This window comes from Octopus sinensis, linkage group LG4 (assembly GCF_006345805.1).
Source record: "Octopus sinensis linkage group LG4, ASM634580v1, whole genome shotgun sequence".
Taxonomy (NCBI): domain Eukaryota; kingdom Metazoa; phylum Mollusca; class Cephalopoda; order Octopoda; family Octopodidae; genus Octopus; species Octopus sinensis.
In genome coordinates, this window is record NC_043000.1 from 7,177,661 (window position 1) to 7,201,402 (window position 23,742).

Genomic DNA, 23,742 nt, shown 5'->3' on the forward strand with positions numbered 1-23,742 from the left:
GAAGCTTAAGGACCCATCATATGGTCAGAGATTTAAAGACACCCTAACTGAGAAATTTGATGAACAGGAGGAGGGACTAGGCTTATAACATTAGAGGGCAACTGGGATTCCTGCAGGACAGCTTACTGAGTGCCACAGACCAAATCTGTGGCTGGTGCAAAGTCCCATCCAGACCTAAGATGATGTGGAGATGGAACAATGCTGTAGACAAGGCCATTAGAGCAAAGAAACAGGACTGGAAGTGTAAGGGTAGCCAGAAAGGAAGCTAGGAGACAGGTATATCTAGCCAGGGGAGAGCAGAAAAATAGTTTACCTATGTTCTGCAACATAAGGACCAGAGACTTGATGTATTTTGGATTGTAAATCAGTGTGTGAGAGAAAATCTTGAGGTCATAGGAGAGAAATGTGTCCGCATGGATGATGGTGCACTTGCATTTAATGATTTTACAAAGAGGCTTGGAAATGCCATTATGAAAGGCTGCTAAACGTGGAGGATGGGAGAAGAGTCTGCTAAATGTCAACCCAACCAGCTATCTGAATTGACAGTAGCTTGGTAGAAAAAGCGATTAAGATAAGGAAAGCTCCTGGACCATCAGGAATCACTGCTGAGATCCTTGAAATATCTGGCAGAGTAGGATATAGCCTAGTCACCCATACAGTTAATCAGGTTGTCTACGAGGGAGTCATACCCATCGATTGGTATAGTAGCATTATAGTCAACTGCTGCAAAGGGTGATGACTTAGACAGGAATAATTACAGAGCATCAAATGCTGGACAAGGTGATGGAAGTCACAGAAAGGGTCATAGCTCAATTAATTAGGAAGAGAGTTAGTGTAGATGAGATGTAGTTTGGATTTGTGCCAGATGGAGCATAACTGATGCTATATTCCTGGTTAGGCGACTAACTAGGAGAAATGTCTAGCCAAAAATTAACCCCTGTGCCTGGCTTTTGTCAACAGGGAGAAAGCCTTTGACAGAGTCTCCTACTGCCTTATCTGGTGGTTAATGCGGAAGCTAGGGATAAATGAGTGATTGGTGAGAGTTGACAAGCCATGCTGTCAGTAACCTGAAGGTTAGCAACGAGTATAACAATGAATACACGCACACACAAACTCTGTAAAGTGGTTGGCATCAGGAAGAGCAGCCAGCTGTAAAACCCATGCCAAAGATGACAGTAAGGCTTGGTGCAGTCTTTTGGCTCACCAGCTCCTGTCAAACCATCCTGTCCATGCCAACATAGAAAACCGGCATTAAATGATGATATATCACAGTTTCTTAAACACCACACTTGTGTTAAGGTGAACTTCCGTAGTACCACATACCACATGTCATCTCTCCCATGCAAATTAGTATCCTCAGGTCAGCCTTCACCAGTTTGTCCTAGATGTTCCTTGGTCTTCCTCTCTCACAAGTTCCACTAACTTCAAGTGCTCAGCACTTTTGTATGCAGCAGTCATCCTTTCTATCCATCACATGCCCATTCCAGTGCAAATGATGTTTATACTTAGACTTTTTCTTTTGCATACTGAGCTAGGTGATTTCATTGAAGATACCAGGTTCCTGTCTTCTTTCCTACTTACTAAAGCTTTAGTCTTTGCTATGTTTATCTTGAAGCCTCTCAATTCCTGGAATTTCTTCTCTAACTCCCCATTAGATCCAGGTATGAAGACTAATTCATTAGTATATAAGAGTTCCCACAAACAGTCAGTCTTAAACTTGCTTCTGAAGAACTGCAGGACTATGATAAACATGAGAGGACTGAAGACTGTTTCTTGATGAATTCTTACCTTCACACTAAATTTGTGGTTGAAATCATTGTTGACCATCACATCACTTACTGCATCAGTGTACATAGCTTGTACAGTCCTCACAAGCCAGTCATCTACACCTAGTTTCCTTAGTGATCACCAAATTACTGAGTAAGGAACCTTGTCATACACCTTCTCCAAGTTAACAAATGTCAGGAATAATGGGTAGTCTTAGCCAAGCATGTCTCTACGGTTGCTTCACAAGAAATATTACATTTGTGGTACCTGTAACAGAAATTAAACCAAACTGCATCTCATCTAAATTAATTCTGTTGTGACTCTCTCTCCATGACCTTCATAACTTGATCTAATAGTTTGACTCCTCTAAGGTATCCTCTCTGTAAAGTATCAATTTTGCTTTTGTAGCAGCTTACAATGAAAATGCTATACCAGTCATTGCACGTGACACCTTTCTGTATTACTTGATTAACTATTCAGATGGTAATCATGTACCTTTCTTCAAATATTTTGATCATCCCCATGAGTATTCTCAGTTTTCCAGCCCTTCATTTCCTTTATCACTACCATGCTAGTTCCTTGATAGGGTCAGCATGAGGGAACCCCTTTTTATCCCATGCATTCCCCATGTTTAACAACTTTTCCTAATAGCACTCCCATACTACTTTCATGTCGTTCACATTGGTAGCAAGTGAGCCTTCATCATTCTCAATACACTTCTCACCAATGTCTCAGTTCTCTGCAACACACTTTCTCACGATCATGAACACTTCAACCCCTCTCATCCTCACATGGCAGGATATGTACAAACCTCTCCCTTTCTCCTTTACTCTTGGCTAAGTATATGTCTCCTAACTGCCCATCTGGCTATTTGATAATGCTCCCTAATATCACCTTCCTTTCATGTTTTCCAAGGCTGTCCCTTAACCTTTATTGCTCTACCAACTGTATCATTCCACCACTTTTGGCTTGGTTGAAACTTAGTACCAGCTGCATATCTGATCTGTAGCCCTAAGCAGGTAATCTTCTAAGAACTCCTGGTTATCATCTATACTACAGGTATATAAATCTTGCTCCCTAAAGTAATATGCCACAATTTCTCTAAAACCCATGTCCTAATATAAGTTCTTTTACCTTTCCTATCTTCTTTCTCCATATCGTCTTCTGTCCGAGTCCACCTAACTTTGACCCTGAAGTCACTAGCCACTAATCTATGATGGATAGTGCATTCTTTGCCAGGAAAGCCCATTTCTCCAATTTACTGTTAAGAATGAAATCTCACAGGCTCTAATATTTATTAACTCTGAACATTAAATGTTGATTAACAACCCCATATCATGCAAAAAGGTGGAGAATCAAATCTTACCTTTTCAACTTTTGGTTTTACTGGAGAATGAGAAAACTTTATGACAAGACAATTTTCTTCGTTTTTACATTCTGTTGCATCATCATCCATATCTGAGTTACTGCTTACATCCTCTTCACTACTACTTTTCTTCTCATCTGTCCAGCGTACAGACTTTTTAATTTGAACATGAGCTTCTTTAGTATCTTTTGCATTTAAGTTGCAATCTTCAGGTAAAGCTGAAGATGGTTCTTGGACTGCTTCCTGAAAGAATTCTTCTGTTCTAGAAGAGAAAAATGTGGGTGGATGGGATTTATTTTCAAAAGACATTTATTTTATTATCTTATTAAAGTAAGATAGACACTGGAAAAATAAAACAGAGCATGCAACTAATAAAGATCAGAGGAGAACTCTTGTCTGATGCGATGCACAAAATCAGATGAACTGAAAAACTGATTAAGATATTTTATATTATTTTCCTCTTGAAAAATACATCATAAATAAATGTATTTTCTCTATAACAATCACTTAACAATTTTTTTTATAATTTCTCAATAAAACATTCAATTGGTGGCGCAATGGCCCAGTGGTTAGAGCAGCAGACTCACGGTTTCGATTCCCAGACCGAGCTCTGTGTGTCTTTATTGAGCAAAAACACCTAAAAGCTCTACGAAGCTCCAGCAGGGGGTGGTGGCGACCCCTGTTGCACTCTTTTGCCTCAACTTTCTCTCATTCTTTCTTCCTGTTTGTGTAATGCTGCGATGGACTAGCATCATGTCTAGCTGGGGGGAACACATACACCACAGAAACTGGGAAACCGGGCCCATGAGCCTGGCTAGGCTTGAAAAGGGCGCATAATAAAAACAAAAAACAAAAAACATTCAATTGATTCTTAATCAATTCTGAACAGATTTAGAATTCATCTCAATAATGAGAAAAAGTAAAAAGAACAATCTCTTTACTCTTTTACTTGTTTCAGTCATTTGACTGCGGCCATGCTGGAGCACCACCTTTAGTCGAGCAAGTCGACCCCGGGACTTATTCTTCGTAAGCCCAGTACTTATTCTATCAGTCTCTTTTGCCGAACCGCTAAGTGACAGACACACAAACACACCAGCATCGGTTGTCAAGCAATGCTAGGGGGACAAACACAGACACACAAACACACACATATATATATATATATACATATATACGACAGGCTTCTTTCAGTTTCCGTCTACCAAATCCACTCACAAGGCATTGGTCGGACCGGGGCTATAGCAGAAGACACTTGCCCAAGATGCCACGCAGTATGTATAAAAAAACAAAAATCAAAAAGGTAATATATAATTTTTATAAAAAAGTGGAATGTAATAAATTTCTTACTCAAGTTCCTTCCTTTCACTTTCTTGATTTTCTAGTTCTTCAAGACGATCCCAAAACGCTTGATCATCTTCAGCTTTTTTCTTTTCAGATTTCATTTTGTCTTCCTTTAACTTTTCTCTGTACTTCTTCACGTTTTCTTTGTGCTGAACTATAAAAAGATTTGGATAACAATTATACTAGACAGGCACAGGAGGAGTGGCTGTGTGGTAAGTAGCTTGCTTACCAACCACATGGTTCTGGATTCAGTCCCACTGTGTTGCACCTTGGGCAAGTGTTTTCTACTATAGCCTTGGACCGACCAAAGCCTTGTGAGTGGATTTGGTAGACGGAAACTGAAGGAAGCCTGACGTGTGTGTGTGTGTGTGTATGTATGTATATATATATATATATATATGTGTGTGTGTGTGTGTTTGTCCCTCACCCCAACATCGGTTGACAACCGATGCTGGTGTGTTTATGTCCCTGTAACTTAGCAGTTCGGCAAAATATATCAATAGAGTAAAAACTAGGCTGACAAAATCCTGGGGTCGATTTGATCAACTAAAGGCGGTGCTCCAGTATGGCCAAAGTCAAATGACAAACAAATAAAAGAATATACTGTCATTACATACACACATACAGATATATTGTGTTGAGCCAAACGTTTTGCAATATTTTGGTAACTTATTTGCTTCATTTATCAAATTACAGCAAAAGCAGCAAAGCATGCAAAGTAGAGGTCATTGTGTTGGATCACCTGAATCCACCTTTCCGCCAGTTCTCTGATCCCATGCTGATACCAGTTCTTGTCCTTTGAGGCAAAGGACACTTTCACTGAAGCTTCCATCTCCTCTTGGTTGATGAAGCAATGTGAGTGCTGGAAGCGAGTCATGGATCAGAGGAAGAAATAATCCAAGGGGGATAGGTCCAGCCTATATGCTCTTTAATTCCATCAGTTTTATGTCCTGAAATTCCTGGAGTTTATTCCAGGTCATTCAAGTGGTGTGAGTTCTTATGTTGTCTTACTGTAGAAGAGTTCACTTTCTGTATTTTTTTCCACACAATGGCAAACATCCACTTCAGTTGCTCAGAGTAGAGGTTAACATTGGTTTGACCATCCAAAACAAACAAACTCAGTGAATTATCCCCTCATAATTCCACCAGACACAGAAAAAAAATATACCACTTGGATAACAGTGATACTTGTTTACATCTATCACATGATGTCAAGACAAGGAAATACATACACATGTGCAATTAGCTGCTTTCCGTTTCCATCAACCAAATCCACTGATAAGGTTTTGATTAGCCCAGGGTTATAATAGAAGAGTCTTGCTCAAGTTGTCATGTAATGGGACTGAACCAAAACTACAAGGTTGGAAAACAAAGTTCTTAATTACACACATGTGTGTGTGTACAGACAGATACACACACATGCATCACACACACAGAGCACAATTTATAATCTAACTCAAAGTGACACTGTCTACGCAGTGTGAGTTTTGTCAGTATAAAGCTGTACAATGGTGCCATTTGGATTAAATATCACACCCATTGATAAAAGATTTCATTCTGAGTCAGTATTGCACTATAGGTGACCACACATACTAGATATGCGGAAGTGTAGATAAGAATTCTATACTGTGTACAAGGCCTTTAAGAAGGGGCTTTAACTAATACATTAGCCTGGGCTCAGAAAAAATGCCATGGAATGGCATTTCACTGTCCCCTCCAAAAAAAACAAACAATAAAAAAAGTAACCCTTGCAGCTCCTTTTTTAAGTGCATTAAAGAAAGTAACTTTGGGAACCTAAAAATAGTTATTTTTAGTTCCTCGTAATGGAACAGATCTTTACATGTGTGTGAAAGATAGATGGAAAGTATGTGTTGCAACTAGCTTTGAAAAAAGACTCAGCCACTAAAAGGATGAGTTCTTTGGAGCAGGCCACGGTTCTATAAATAGCTTAGAAAGACTGCAGTTTCAGAATCATTATAACAAGTTATAAGGTTTTGTTAGTATCTAGAAGAACACTGGCTTAGTGTAGATTGTTGCGGCTTTCATCAGAGATACCCCCAAATAACTATGAATCTTGCACGTTTTAAGAGTTATTTGTGTATATTTACATTCCTATGATACAAACCTATGTTGGTTTAGCATTAGTTGGAGAGTGAGATAAGGCAGGAAATTTAGTTATTGCTTACCTAGGGCCTACTACTCATTTACGTGGGCTCAATATATTAATTATAAACAATGCATGGTTGTAACATTTTGCACACAAGCTCTCACTTTCCTCTCTCTATAAGTAAATATGCAATGACAAATTACCAGTTCTTGTTCTGTGGTGGTAACTTGTGTACAAAGTCTGTTTGGGATTTGTTCTGTTGCACAGACAATTCAATGTCCATTTTCCATCAAAAGGGAAAATAATTTCCAAGGAGCCACTGATTGGCCTCTTGGAAACCTTAACCAATGACACTACTTTTCACCAAATATAAAACAAAATACACAGGCAGATGTTTTAGTGCAGTCCAGAATCTGGAGTGCACTCATGCATATTGGATGCAGAATGTGCTTTAGCACAGTGGTTCCCAGATCTTTAAGAATTAACTTTGCCGTCATCATTTTACTTCCCCATTTCCATATCAGCATGGGTCAAGTGAGTTTTACAATCAGAAACCCACCTTTCCTGTCACCAATCCTTTTAGACATCTCTTATGACATGCAGGGACACAATGTAACTACTCTTGAACAAGGATACACACTATATGAGAATTAATCTAATGTTAGGTGTATTTGAGCAACTATTCAGAATAAATATATTTGCTGGCTTTCAAGGTAAAATCTGCTCTTGTATAATCCCTACAAAAGTACATTGGAGATGATAAATTTAGTATTTATATAGAATCTTAAGGTTTTAACTGGGTGTAAGAAGAATTTGTTGTCACTTTGGTCTTTTGAAATTTCAGAGAATTTGAAAAGGAACTTCTTATTGCAATGGTTGAATCTGTGTTACTTTATGACACTTCCATCTGGACATTAACCAAAAAGCTTAAAACTATGCTGGATGGCATCTACATATGCATATGCCCTGAATAGAACACCTCACCAAGGAAAGATTATTCAGTAAGTTTCTCACTTTGCTGGACATTACTTGAGAAGTAAAAAGAAGCTAGTTAGCACACCTTAACATGGTTGTAATTGCATTGGTCATCCTAAGAAGACATACTGTGATCACTTAACAGATAACACTGGATGTCACTGAAAGGAACATCCTATGGCAAACAGTAATGGGTGAGGGAACAGGATCATACAAATCTGAGTAAGCAGATGATGAGATGGAGGAGACTGATAGGATTTTGAGTAGCTTGAGTTAATATTACAGAATGCTTTGAAGTTTTTATTCACACAGGTATTTGTATACCTAACAGATATTGAGTAGCCTGAGACAAAGAGATAAAGTAGTGTCCGCGGTGTAGAATATTTGTTAATGTAAAGAAGAAACAGTGAGTCTAACCACAGAAGTGATAAAGAGAGAGGACCAGTAAAGTGTTGTGATGGAGAGATCAGGCAGTGATGATCTAATATTAAAGATGAATGAAGCTCATAGAAGGTAGGTTTGTCAGAAGATTTTCAGTGTGAAAAAAAAACTGCTGATGGAAGGGGCAACAACTTTGCCTACGTTTAACTTTTTGTAGACAAAAGACCACTGGTATGGACATAGAGAAAAATATTGCAGAAACCTTGCTAGATATGAGTGGAGGGAAAGAGGTTCAGTGTGGCAAAGGAAGAGATCGTTCCTTAATTACAATTATTCTCATTATCTTTGAGATCACAGAAGTGAAAGTAACAGGCTAGAAGCTTATGAGGTCTAAGAGCTTGCCATTATTATGATTGGGTTACAGTACGTTTTTACACATACTCAGAGAGAAAGTCCCTTAGTTTACTGTTTAATCTCAGCTCTTGACTATACAGTTTTTATAGCTGATAACATCTAAGAGTCATACCCAACTTCAACAATGTTAAATGAGAGAACCTCAATGTAATTGCTTGACCTGCTTACAACAGCAGCCAAATTTATCTCAAATAACACAATCACCTTCCACATATTAACTTGCAAGCATTTTAAACAATAAATTTTGCAAAGCGAATAGTAATACAAATTTTGTTATGAGGCAGAAATCAAACTTCATTTTTACTATGTCTTGTTAAAACTATAATATATTCACATATAAATATATGTTTGGATGAGACAAATATATGTAATCAAGGCATTGTTTTACAGCCGGTAGCCTTTGCTGTCACTAGCCCATACTTGTTTTCCAGGTAAAGGGAACTCTTATTCCACATGCCTTGAAAAGCACAGAACCGGCAAAAGATATACTAACAGAGAAGAGACAATAACGTACACCACTTGTAGCTCAGCAGTTTCCCATGCAAAGTGCACAGGATGTAAACATTTGCACCAACACACACACACACACAAGTGTATACGTATAAGTACATATAAACACTCACAAAAATATGTACATACATTTTCCAGCCTATGAAATCCATGAGGCTACAGTAGAAGACTCGCAGTATCATCAACCATACAATGAAACTGAACCCAAAACCTTTTGGTTAAGAAGCAAACTTCTTAACAGTCCAGCCTGCCTTGACTTAAATGACTTTCTCAAAGCAGGAAGGAAAGTAGGCATGATCCTTTTTAAGGCTTCTGAGATTGTTGGAAGGAAGGGAGGAAGTTTTTCTAAGACTGGACCCATGGCCTGTACATCAGCAACAAGATATATATTGCTAAAAGTATCCTTGGACCAGATAGTGGTGTAAAACCAAGTGAGGGATTACACAACCATCAAAAAGCAAGGACAGTTTCCTGATGGGTATCCAAATGATTTCATCTACCTAATTTCTCTCAAAAAATTTTAGTGAACCTAAGGCTAAAATGGAAGATAATTGCTCAAGGTGCCAGCAGTGAAATTGAATCTGAAATCCTGACTCATACTTGTACCCAAGTACGACTCATACTAGTCTCCCTTAATTTTCTTATATGTTTTTCCAAATTTACTATAGGCTGCATGGGATCCCTGCAAGTTAGACATCCTACAAAGCCCATATGCCAACCTAGATTAATGCATTTCTATTACCAATACCTGTCTTGTGAATATATATCATATCCAAACAAGTGATGGCAGGGTGTCTTTCAGACTGAAAACTGCACAAAGCCAGCTCTAGATTTTATTACAACAATGACATATGATTAATTTAAATAAAATTTCCAAAAGATGTATTTTTGTCATGGAATTAATAAACATTATTCAATCATCAAATAAGCAATGGTAATTTAACGAACAACTAAACAAAATCTTGTAAATATACAAACTGGAAAAAAAAAAAACAACCCAATAAATACGTGATTCTGAGTCCATTTCTGGGCTCCCAGTGTGTGACATCTACAGCCTCAAGTGGACCAATATTATGTGGTGTGGAATTTGATAAGCAGGAATTACACAAAAGCCTGTCATACGTGTGTGCATGTTTCTGTGTGTATCGTGCATAGTACTTGCCAAACTGTATGCATGTGTATAAATACTGTGTTAGTGGAATTTTATAGATGGAAATTGTGTAAAAGCTCACAAATGTACACATTGTCATTGCCATTTCAGCATCCTCTTTTCCATGTCTGCCTGGGTGAGAGAAGACTCTATTGAGGTAGAATTTTCTATGGCTATTTTCTCATCTTGTCACTAACATTCACCTGTTTCCTGACAAAGTAATATTTCCCTTTATCTCTTGAACAATGCAGAGCCCATACACACACACATAAAAAAAATAAGGGTCATGAGTATAGTTTGAGAGTATTTACATGTAGCATTGTTACAAAAGTTTCAGTGGTAATTACCAGCTGATTATGCATTTACTACAACAACCTTGGATGAAGCAATATGCAAGGGTTTTCTAAGTAAATACTTACAAACTTTACTCTCCAGTTTTATTATTTTATATATACACTGTAACCAATGAGATCTGTAATATGAATTTTCAATACAACATGAATTCTCTTCACAAGCTTCTCTTTCAGGGAGTAATGGGAGATATGGGGTTCTTTCACAATAGTTAAATGTAGTCCACCTAAACAACTGGTAAATTGATACTTTATAAATGCACGCACACACACACACACACCCAGTGTAAACTGTGGATGCACAAGAAGTGCAGTGGGATCGCAAGTAGACTAAGAGAGATGATAAACTGCATGAGCAACAGGTGCACCAGCAAAGTAGGTAATAAGAGCACTAGTGACATAAGCTCCATCCAATAGCCAGGTGGTTCTCTATAAATAATTGATAGCTTCTGTGACCTAATTAGTTGTGTGAGTGGGTGTTCTAAACAGCATAGTAACCAGATTCAGAACTGGTTGGAGAAGGTTCAGACAGCTATTACATCTGCTAGCAACAAAGGGCTTCACCCACAGTGAAGAGCATACATAGCTGAGTGTGTATTTCCTTTGTCTTCACATATGCACACTGATAGTAAACAAAGTGTCCCTGTTCACACAAAAGATGTTACTTGTCAGCAATATCATATGAATGCATGTCTGGGCTCTGCAGAGTTCAAGAGACAAGAGGAAGTATTGACTTGCCAGGAAACAGGTGAAGGCTAATGACAAGAAGAGCATATGGCCATAAAAAATTCTACCTTAAGACGTCTTTGACCCAGGCACACATGGAAAAGTGGATGTTAAAAATGGTAATGATAATGTTGTGTACATGAGCATCTACACAATTTCCATCAATCAAATTCCACTAACAAAATATTATATACATGCACACAGTCTGACAATGATCTGGTAACGATCACACTCGAATGGTGCCTTTTACGTGCCACCTTCACAGAAGCCATTTAGCTGCTCTGTCAACGACCGTGCTCGGATGGTGCTCTTAGTACCCAACTAGCATAGATGCCAGTCATCGAATTTGATTCCGATTTCACTTGCTTCAACAGGTCTTCGCAAGCAGAGTTTAGTGTCCAAAGAAGGAAAAGGTACGCATAAGTGGGCTGGTTACGCCCCTGGCATAGGTCACGAGGTTATGGTCTCAAGCACAGTATATTTCCAAAGGTCTCGGTCACTAGTCATTGCCTTGGTGAGGCCCAATGTTTGAAGGTCATGCTTCACCACTTCATCCCATGTCTTCCTGGGTCTACCTCTTCCACAGGTTCCCTCAACCACTAGGGTGTGGCACTTTTTCACACAGCTATCCTCATCCATTCTCACCACATGGCCATACCAGCGCAGTCATCTCTCTTGCACACCACATCTAATGATTCTTAGGTCCAACTTTTCTCTCAAGGTACTTACACTCTGTCGAGTAAGCACACTAACATTACACATCCATCGGATCACACTGGCTTCATTCCTTGCTAGCTTACGCATGTCCTCAGCAGTCATGGCCCATGTTTCACTGCCATGTAGCATGGCTGTTCGTACACATGCATCAGACAGTCTACCTTTTACTCTGAGCGAAAGGCCCTTTGTCACCAGCAGTGGTAGAAGCTCTCTGAACTCTGCCAGGCTATTCTTATTCTAGCAGCTACACTTTCAGCACACTCTCCTCCGCTACTGACTTGGTCACCTAGGTAACGGAAGTTGTCAACTACTTCTAGTTTTTTCTCCCTGGAATGTGACAGAAGTTGTGTTCTGCACATTTTCAGTGTTTCTTGTTCCTGAGCATCTGCCACAGACAAAAACTATTTTCCTAGTTAGCCTCCCTTTGATATTGCTGCACCTCTTATGTGTCCATAGCTTAAACTGGGTACATCTTATAGAGTTTCTACCTACACCTTTTCTACAGATCAAGCAGGGCCATCTACCTGATGGGTTTTGTGGTTTACCTGCCTTCCTACTTATTAGGACTTTGGTTTTAGCTAGGTTGACTCTAAGGCCCTTCAATTCTAATCCTTGTTTCCACACCTGAAACTTCTCCTCGAGTTCTGATAGAGACTCAGCACTTAGAACAACATCTTCAGCATAGAGGAGCTCCCAGGGGCATCCTGTCTTGAATTCCTCTGTTATTGCCTGGAGGACTATGATAAATAGGAAGGGGCTGAGGACTGAACCTTGGTGGACCCCAACCTCTACCTGGAATTCTTCACTGTACTCGTTGCCAACCCTCACCTTACTGACAGCGTCCCTGTACATGGCTTGCACAGCTCTCACTAACCATTCATCTATCACTAGTTTCCTCATTGACCACTAGATAAGGGATTGAGGGACCCTGTCAAAGGCTTTCTCCATGTCAACAAAAGCCAGGTACAGAGGTTTATCTTCGGCTAGGTATTTCTCCTGCAGCTGTCTTACCAGAAATATAGCATCAGTAGTGCTTTCCCTGGTACGAACCCAAACTGCATCCATTCTAAATTGACACTCTCACTAATTAGTTGGCTACATATACACATATATACATACATACATATATAAAAATCAGGTTATCATATAAGTTCCGTCTGATTTTACCTTTTTTAAAATTGAATGAAATTTAATAGTATTTTAGAATGTCTAATGGAATTAAAAATTATTTTATGCATTTGTGTACATTTAAACTAATTAAATATTATTTTACAGAATAATAGAATCAAAATTTCTTTGATTAAAACCCTTTCCAACATGGAAGTATCCAAAGAGCAGTTGAGGCAAATAATGCTTTATGAGTACCAAAAAGAAAAGGAATCAACCAGCCTGCAATGTCAGTCGCGGATCTACAGAGGCTAAGATTCTCTACAATTGCAAGCTTATCATATGGGATGAGGCGACAATGAGCCACAAGCAAGCCTTTGAAGCACTTGACAAATTGTTGCAGGATTTGAGGCACAACAAGCGGCTTATGGGAGGTGTTACAGTGGCCCTGGCAGGCAACTTCAGACAAATGCTGCCCTAAAGGAAAAAAGGCCGATGAGATAGATGCAAGCATTAAGTCATCCTATCTTTGGAGAAGTGTGAGGAAGCTGCCACTCACAATTAACATGAGAGTAGAGCTTGGTGGAGTTGAGCAATGGCAATATAATTGGTGATAGGAGTGGCCAGTCGGCCTTTTGGACAGTTGGTGTCTACTTTACCAGAATTTTTGGCGAAAGTGTTTCCAAACCTGGCAATTCAATTTAGTGACTACAGTTGACTACAAAAACGTGCTATCCTAGTGCCAAAACATATTGCAGTGGATGAGTTGAACAACATCTTTCTGGAGCAGCTTCCAGGACAGCAGTGCACCTACAAATCGATTGACAACATTGCTGATGCTATGGAATATGCTGCTGAAGTATTTAACGCTCTGGCACCATCAGGTCTAGCACCACATGATTTGCAGCTAAAGATAGGTGCTCCAGATATACTGTTGAGGAAGGAACTTGGATCTGCCCAAACTTTGCAATGGCACACGACTAATCATCAAAAAATTGATGCCGAAAGTCACTGAGGTGACAATTCTAACAGGAAAGGCAAGTGGCGATACTGTTTTCATTCCCAGAATTCCACTGATTCCATCTGACTCGGTTGTGGAGTTCAAGCGGCTACAATTCCCAGTCAAACTCAGTTTCACTATGAGCATAAATAAAGCCCAAGACCAGTCATTGGAGGTAGTTGGACTTAACCTCAATGAACCTGCCTTCTCTCATGGCCAACTATACATAGGATGCTCAAGAGTTGGCAATCCTCAAAGCATATTCATCTATAGCCAAAACGGAAAGACAAAAAATATCATCTACCAAGAGGCGTTACAGGACTGAATTTCGTCAAACAAGATTAAAGAATACAGTCAAGTCTCCAATCCTTCCATAAAGACATTTTCAGAGCTAGCCACCTCACAACTCTTTACAAATGTGAACTTATTTTTTCAAAGTCTTCATTTATTACTTCATTTATTGCTGCACCACTGAACACATCATCATCAGCTGCAAAAACTCCGTTCTGTCAACAAAACTCCATCGCCTGCTCTGACCATTTTTCTTCCGCCTGCCACACATCTACTCATCCTGCAACAGCCTGCTGAACCAGATATAACATCTTAATGGGTAATAATTGGCACGGGGGAACATAGAAGATTTCAATACAAGATCAGAGGTATGCTTAACTTCAACACAGAAAACACGAGCAATGCCAGGTCCAACAGCTAGTATATATATATATATATATATATATATATATATATATATACGTAAAAAGCACTATCCGACTCGTGGCCGTGGCACGTAAAATACTCCAATGCGACCGTCCGACAGGCACCCATGCCAACCCCCTTTGCTTGTGAAGACATGTTGGGGCAAGCGAAATTGAAACCGAATTGAACCAGCCAGGATCCCTGGTCTGGTGGTACGTAAAAAGCACTATCCGACTCGTGGCCGTGGCACGTAAAATACTCCAATGCGACCATACGACAGGCACCCATGCCAACCCCCTTTGCTTGTGAAGACATGTTGGGGCAAGCGAAATCGAAATCGAATTGAACCAGCCAGGATCCCTGGTCTGGTGGTACGTAAAAAGCACTATCCGACTCGTGGCCGATGCCAGCACCGCCTCGACCAGCGACCGAGACCTTTGGAAATATTCTGTACGTGAGAAGACCAGGCAGGACAAGTGAGCCCAGCCCACTTATGAATGCCTTTCCTCCCTTGGACACAAAGACCTGTTGAGGCAAGCGAAGTCGATATAGAACCTCATCCGACGACAGACACCCATGCCAACCCCCCATGCTTGCGAAGACATGTTGGGGCAAGCGAAATCGAAATCGAAATCGAATTGAACCAGCCAGGATCCCTGGCCTGGTGGTACGTAAAAAGCACTATCCGACTCGTGGCTGTGGCACGTAAAATACTCCAATGCAACCGTACGACAGGCACCCATGCTAACCCCCTTTGCTTGTGAAGACATGTTGGGGCAAGCGAAATCGAAATCGAATTGAACCAGCCAGGATCCCTGGTCTGGTGGTACGTAAAAAGCACTATCCGACTCGTGGCCGTGGCACATAAAATACTCCAATGCGACCGTACGACAGGCACCCATGCCAACCCCCTTTGCTTGTGAAGACATGTTGGGGCAAGCGAAATCGAAATCAAATTGAACCAGCCAGGATCCCTGGTCTGGTGGTACGTAAAAAGCACTATCCGACTCGTGGCCGATGCCAGCACCGCCTCAACTGGCTTCCGTGCCGGTGGCACATAAAATACACCAATCTGACCGTGGCCGTTGCCAGCCTCGCCTGGCACCTGTGCAGGTGGCACGTAAAAAGCACCCACTACACTCACGGAGTGGTTGGCATTAGGAAGGGCATCCAGCTGTAGAAACATTGCCAGATTAGACTGGAGCCTGGTGCAGCCTTCTGGCTTCCCAGAACCCCGGTCGAACCGTCCAACCCATGCTAGCATGGAGAACGGACGTTAAACGATGATGATGATGATATATATATATATATACACACACACACACACAAGTAGGTCAATATTCCCTCTGATTGGGAAGCTAATCTATCACAGGGTTACCCATTTACACCTGAGTGGACTGGAGCAATGTGAAAGGAAGTGTTTTGCTCAAGAAAACATGTACTTGGTCCAGGAATTGAACCCACAACAAAGCAATTGTGAGTGCAACACACTAATCACACGCACCTTTATCTACAACACATTAAAAGTGAGTTTGAATCTTGCTTGCTTGCTTGCAGTGCTACCTAGCCAAATTGTAACATAATGGGAAAATACTATGAATTAAGTTTACTCTGAAATGTTATTACGAACAGAAGGAATCAAGTTTCGTGTAAATCAGAACATCTAGATCCATAACTGGTGAGATATTTGGGGTTTAAGGGTATATTAGGAAAGTGTTCCGAATTTAACTTCAACCTGAAAGGAGAGAAACTCTGACCTTTCGATGCCACATTCATTGAAAACGTGAAATAACCTGGAAAAGAAAAAACTCACAAAACAAAACTCCATTTCTGGGAAACTCAGAGTTTCCCGGTGACCCAACAGGTCACGGGTAGTTTAGTATACATATGTATGTATGTGTGTGTGTGTGTGTGTGTATATATATATATATATATATCGAGGTAGTCAGAGTATGTGACAGAATACTGAAGATTAGATTAGTGCTCCATCATAGTTTAGCAACTATTATATCGGCCTATGCCCCTCAGCCAGGGTTACCCGATGGACAGAAAGACTGTTTCTATGACACCCTACTGCAGACCACCTCATTGATGAACAACAGGGACCTTCTCTTTGTGGCTGGTGACTTCAATGGGCATGTTGGACGAAATGCTGAGGGCTTCTATGGCGTTCATGGAGGCTATGGTTATGGTTCTCGCAATGAGGAGGGAACCAGGCTGCTGGAGTTCTGTGATGCGAATAGTCTTATGGTTTGCAACACTAATTTCAGGAAACCGACAAGCTACTTGGTCACCTACCGTTCGGGCCAGCATACTAACCAAATCGACTACATCCTTGCCAGAAAAAGGGAAAGATGGCTGCTTATAAATGCCAAAACCTTCCCAGGCGAAGAATGTACCCCACAACATAGAATGGTAGTCAGTGACTTTAGGATCAGGACTAAGAGGACGACTAGAAGACGACCAACATGGAGAAGAAGGGTCTGGAAGCTTAAAGACTCTGCAAATAGACAGAGATTTAGAGACATGTTACTTGAAGCCTTCGACGAAATAGAAGGGGGTATAGCTACACATGGGGTAGAAGATAACTGGGCGCTTCTAAGGGACAACCTGCTGAAAGCCACTGACCAGATCTGTGGCTGGTGCAAAGTCCCCACAAGACCCAAAATAACGTGGTGGTGGAACAATACTGTTGACAGGGCTATTAGACAAAAGAAACAGGCTTGGAAGGACTGGAAGAACGGTGGTAGCAGGGAAGTGTATCAGACTGCAAGAAGGGAAGCTAGGAGGCAGGTGTATTTAGCCAGAGGGGAAGCAGATAAGAAAAAATTTGCCAATGTCCTGCGCCATGAGGATGAAAGACTTGAGGTATTTTGTATAGCAAGACAGTGTGTGAGAGAGAATCGTGACGTGGTAGGAGAAAAATGTGTTCGCACGGATGACGGCTCACTTGCGCTAAATGAGGATGCAAAGAGAGAGGTTTGGAGACGCCACTATGAAAGGTTGCTGAATGAGGAAAATGAATGGGATAAAGAGAGTCTGCCGAATGTTGACCCAACAGAGGGACCAACAATCCGAGTTGACAGTTCCTTAGTAGTTAAGGCAATTACAAGCATGAAAACAGGGAAAGCCCCAGGCCAATCAGGAATTACTGCAGAGATGCTCAAAATATCTGGTAGTGTCGGCTATAGCCAAGTCACCTGTATAGTTAACCAGGTGATACACGAAGGAGTCATACCCAATGACTGGTGTAGCAGCATAATAGTCAACTGCTACAAAGGTAAAGGTGATGCCCTAGATACAAATAGCTACAGGGGTATCAAGCTGCTGGATCAGGTAATGAAGGTTACGGAGAGGGTTATAGCCCAACTAATTAGAGAGAGAGTTAGCCTAGATCAGATGCAGTTTGGGTTCGTGCCAGGGAAAAGTACTACTGATGCTATTTTCCTGGTAAGACAGCTGCAGGAGAAATACCTAGCCAAAGACAAGCCCCTATACCTGGCTTTTGTTGATATGGAGAAAGCCTTCGACAGGGTCCCCCGATCCCTTATCTGGTGGTCAATGAGGAAACTAGGGATAGATGAATGGTTAGTGAGAGCTGTACAAGCCATGTACAGAGATGCTGCTAGTAAGGTGAGGGTTGGCATCGAGTACAGTGAAGAACTCAGGGTAGAGGTTGGGGTCCACCAAGGTTCAGTCCTCAGTCCCCTCCTATTTATCATAGTCCTCCAGGCAATAACGGAGGAATTCAAGACAGGATGCCCCTGGGAGCTCCTCTATGCTGATGACCTTGCTCTAATTGCTGAGTCTCTATCAGAACTAGAGGAGAAGTTTCAGGTATGGAAGCAAGGTTTAGAATCGAAGGGCCTTAGAATCAACCTAGCCAAAACCAAAGTCCTAATAAGTAGGAAGGTAGACCAATCACAAACGCCTTCAGGTAGATGGCCCTGCTCGATCTGTAGAAAAGGCGTAGGTAGAAACTCTATAAGATGCACCAAATGTAAGCTATGGACACATAAGAGATGTAGTAATGTCAAAGGAAGACTAACTAGGAAAATAGTTTTTATCTGTGGCAGATGCTCAGGAGCAATAAACTCTGAAAATATGCAGAGACCAACTTCTACCACGTACCAGGGAGAAAAACTAGAAGTAGTTGATAGCTTCCGCTACCTAGGTGACCAAGTCAGTAGCGGGGGCGGGTGTGCTGAAAGTGTAACTGCTAGAGTAAGAATAGCCTGGGCAAAGTTTAGAGAGCTCTTACCCCTGATGGTGACAAAAGGCCTCTCGCTCAAAGTAAAAGGCAGACTGTATGATGCATGTGTACGTACAGCCATGCTACATGGTAGTGAAACTTGGGCTGTGACTGCTGAGGATTTGCGTAAGCTCGCAAGAAATGAAGCTAGTATGCTCTGATGGATGTGTAATGTCAGTGTTCATAATCGACAGAGTGTAAGTACCTTGAGAGAAAAGTTGGACCTAAGAAGCATCAGTTGTTGTGTGCAAGAGAGACGTTTGCGCTGGTATGGTCATGTGACGAGAATGGCTGAAGATAGTTGTGTGTGAAAGTGCCACACCATGGCAGTTGAGGAGACCTGTGGAAGAGGTAGACCCAGGAAAACCTGGGTCGAGACCTATGGAAGTATGCTGTGCGTGAGAAAACCCGGCAAGACCAGTGAGAATCAAAATCATACCAAATCAATTCATATATCAGAAAGCAGAACCAAATTGAGGTCGATCAACATCAGTGGGAAATGCAGCTGTGGTTAAGCGAACCATCCGATCGTGGTCATTGCCGGCGCCGCCCCGTCTAGCCTCCGTGTCGGTGGCACGTAAAAGCACCATCCGTTCGTGTCCGTTGCCAGCCTTGCCTGGCCCCCGTGCAGGTGACACGTAAAAGCACCATCCGTTCGTGTCCGTTGCCAGCCTTGCCTGGCCCCCGTGCAGGTGACACGTAAAAGCACCATCCGTTCGTGGCCGTTTGCCAGCTCTGTCTGGCTCCCGTGTCGGTGGCACGTAAAAGCACCATCCGTTCGTGTCCGTTGCCAGCCTCGCCTGGCCCCCATGCCGGTGACACGTAAAAGCACCATCCGTTCGTGGCCGTTTGCCAGCTCTGTTTGGCCCCCGTGTTGGTGGCATGTAAAAGCACCATCCGTTCGTGTCCGTTGCCAGCCTTGCCTGGCCCCCGTGTCGGTGACACGTAAAAGCACCATCCGTTCGTGGCCGTTTGCCAGCTCTGTTTGGCACCTGTGCGGGTGGCACGTAAAAAGCACCCACTACACTCACGGAGTGGTTGGCGTTAGGAAGGGCATCCAGCCGTAGAAACACTGCCAGATCTGACTGGGCCTGATGAAGCCTTCCAGCTTCACAGACCCCAGTTGAACCGTCCAACCCATGCTAGCATGGAAAACGGACGCTAAACGATGATGATATATTTATATATACACACACACACACACACACTCATGTATTGACTTTTATTTAACCAGTTTGTTCTACCAAACCTGTATATATATATATATATATATATATATATATATATACTTGTAACAGCTGTCACTTGCATGACTTGAAGGCATGTAGTAAACTTTCACATACACACCCTTTTGGTCAATCCCCTCTTAATCTTGACACAGCAATTTATGCAGAGTGGGACAACTGCAGGGACAGAGAATTACCTCTGCACTCAGTTGGTGCTCATTACAGCTGAGTATACTGGAACAATGTGAAATGAAATGCAATGCTGAAGCACACAATGTACTGCCTAGTCCATGGATTGAACTGACAACCTGATGATTGTGAACCAAACACTTTAACCACGAGGTCATGCACTTTCATATAAAGCCTGATAATGTTGTTTATACTGTGTCACTTTATGCCTCCATAACTTAGCAGTTTGACAGAGTCAATAAAATGAGTACCACAGACTGAAGCAAATATTGGTACTGATATAATCAATTGGAACTTCTCAAGGCAGTACCCCAGTCTGGCTGTAGTCAAATAATTGAAACTAATCAAAGTAGAATACCTACTGTTCCACTCTCTCTCTTTTTCTTCTTCATATTTTTCATTGATATCAACAACACCATCTTTTCCCTGGAAAAAAAAGAAAATAATAATAATACTTTCTATAATAGGCACAAAGTCTGGAATTTGCGGGGAGGAGTATAGTTGATAACATGAACACCAATGTTTCACTGGTACTTGATTTATTGATCCTGAAAGGTTGAAACGCAAAGTCAACCCTGGCAGAATTTGAACTCAGAACGTAAAGACAGGTGAAATGTTGCTACGCATTTTGCCCGGTATGCTCATGATTCTGCCAGCTTGCCACCTTAATAATAATGATTTCAAATTTTGGCACAAGGCCAGGAATTTTAGGGGAAGGGTTAAGTCAACATCAACCCCAATAATCAGCTGGTACTTATTTTATTGATCCCGAAAGGATGAAAGGCAAAGTTGATCTCGGCAGAATTTGAACTCATAACATGAAGACAGATGAAATGCCACTAAATATGTTGCCCAGCTTGACAGGATCCAGTGAGCTGTAGGGCTGCAATGTGTTTCATGCTAACTTTGGCAGGGTTTGCAGAGCTAGATATCCTTCCTGATACCAAATAACACCAGAATGAGACTGAAACTTTATTTCATTTTTACTTTCAACCAAGAGGATTAGGAATTGCCTTTCCATCAAAATTCTTCAAAAGCAAAACTGAAGTACATTGTTTAAAGCTCCAATTTGATAGATGAACAATATATCGTAGCAGAGCATACACAAACATACCATGATTCTAGTTTATGATACTTGGAACACCATGCATGACTTTAAAAAACTACATGAGCTCTCACACTTGTATTATAAATCAAAGAGAATAATAACATACTTCACTGAGCTGTTTCAATTCATCTGTAAAGCTTGTCCGGTTTACAAGAAGATTCCTTTGTTGCTCTAAGTCTTTAATTTGTTGATCAATTGCTGAAAAAGAAATTTTAAAATTCATGATGCAGTTCATTCAACTGGCACTTAATTCTTGATTTTGTACCATTAAGCTGACAAGATACAAATTCTTCACTTATTGGACACTCATTATTTTTTTGTCTTTCTAGCTTAAGGTATATTGTTTTTACATTTACATGCAGTTAACTTCTATTCCTTTCAATAGTTCAGTCACTTAAAGCAACAAGCTGGCAGAATCTTTAGCACACTGGGGAAAATGCTTAGCAGCACTTCATTCATTTTTACATTTTGAGTTCAAATTCCACTGAGGTCAACTATGCTTTTTATCCTTCTAGGGTCAATTAAATAAATACCAGTTGAACACTGGAGTTGACTTATACCCCCCACCCCACCCCACGCTGAAATTGCTCACCTTGTACCAAAAATTTGAAATCAATATTTCAGTCATTCATATGAGTTCTTGAATATTTTGAAAACATTTTCTTGCAGAGAAGCACCTTCAAAATTCTACACCTTCCAGTTTCTGAGGAATTTTTTACCTTTCTCTCAAATTAATTTATTTTGGCTAGATGCAACGCCAATCACTACAAATAAAACTTTATTATCAACTGGTGCTTATTTTCTACTGAAATATGAAAAACAAGGTTGACTTTGAAGTATTTTGAACTCATCTGTATCTAAGCCTAAACAATAAGCAATGTTTAGTTTCATGCTCCCGAAGTAAAATTATGTTTATGTGCAAGTGTGGCTGCGTGGTACGAAGCTTACTTCCAAATTGCATGGTTCTGGGTTCAGTCCCACTGTGCAGAACCTTAGGCAAGTGTCTTCTACTATAGCCTCAGGCCAACCAAAACCGCGTGAGTGGATTTGGTTGAGGGAAACTAAAAGAAACCCATCGTGTGTGTGTGTAGATTTAAATTAATCGAAGAACATACAAGTATGTCTACCTGCTGGAAATAACAGTCAAAACTTATTTAAATCGCCAAAGTATACTGATGATTTAAATAAGAGTTTTGACTCTTATTTCCAGCAGGTAGACATACTTAGTATGCCCTTTGATTAATTTTAATCCTTCAGCTATTCAATACTTTTCTTGGGCCTGCAATCACCTATATTATATGCATATATCTATGTGTGTTTGCATTTTTGTGTATTTGTCCCCCTATCACTGCTTGATAACCAATGTTGGTGCGTTTACATCCTAGTAACTTAGTAGTTCAGCAAAAGAAATCAATAAAATAAGGACTAGGGTCGATTTGTTTGATTAAATCCCTTCAAAGCAGTGCTCCAGCATGGGTGCAGTCAAATGACTGAAACAAGAAAAACTTGCCTTAGTTTTCTATTAAGAAAAATTTCAGTTTGTTTCTCAACCGAATGTTACAGAGTACCATTTAGTTGTCTGTGAGAAGAGAGTTCAGCAGATGAAATGCTGCCAAAGCCTAAAGTGTAGAGGTTTGAAGGAAGTGACAGGGTAGGGGAAGCTGAGTATGGTAGGAGATGATATAGTTAAACTGAAACTGGTTGGAAGTTACTGAGAGATAGTTTGTTAGAAGCTGCTGTTGATGTATATGGATGGACAAGAAGCCCACCAAAACATTTGGAAATGAGACAGTTGGGTGATGAAGTTAAAAAGGAGAAGAGGAAGAAGGTCAAATAATGGCAGAGAATGAGAGGTACAGTAGCAGAAGAAGCAGTGATAAAAGTTACAAAACAGCTGAGAAAGCTACAAGAAAGGACAGAGAGTACAGAGGAAAATGTGTGGAGTTATGTGGATTCAGAGGAGGGTCAGAGAAGTGCTTTGCAAAGAAATTAGCCAGAGAAAGAGGGTGGGGAATATGTGATGTGACAGGGTGAGTTACATAAAGAATGAAGTGGGACAAATTGTTATGGATTCATATAGAATTTAAGTGAAGATGGAAGAGATACATGGAAGGGCTGTTGAATGACAAGAATTATTAGGATTGCAAGGTGAGTAATCCAGTTCTAGGACTGTCAGAGGAGATAACTGAAAAGGTTGAGGAAGCAATGGGTGATGAAGAATGTAATGGCTGAGAATCAATAGGTGTTGTAGGAGACATGTTAAGGGCAGCAGGAAGTTAGAGTGAAAAGAAATGAATTGGGAGTTGAGCACTCTTGTTTCTCTGTACAGGGGGCAAGGAGATCTTCCGGGCAATGGTTCA

The 23,742-nt window shown here is 40.9% G+C and overlaps 1 protein-coding gene across 2 annotated transcripts in view; it reads right to left on the minus strand.

Moving 5' to 3' along the window:
• LOC115211083 (unconventional prefoldin RPB5 interactor) overlaps positions 1 to 23,742 on the minus strand; it is a 42,443-nt gene that overhangs the window by 5,849 nt on the left and 12,852 nt on the right. For both annotated transcript variants that reach the window (XM_029779973.2, XM_036501727.1), the window contains exons 5-8: positions 21,489 to 21,580; positions 20,637 to 20,700; positions 4,481 to 4,628; positions 3,134 to 3,395 (exon numbers count right to left, since the gene is read on the minus strand). In XM_029779973.2, coding sequence (XP_029635833.1) covers positions 3,134 to 3,395; positions 4,481 to 4,628; positions 20,637 to 20,700; positions 21,489 to 21,580 — 566 coding nt within the window. The remainder of the gene's footprint in view (positions 1 to 3,133; positions 3,396 to 4,480; positions 4,629 to 20,636; positions 20,701 to 21,488; positions 21,581 to 23,742) is intronic.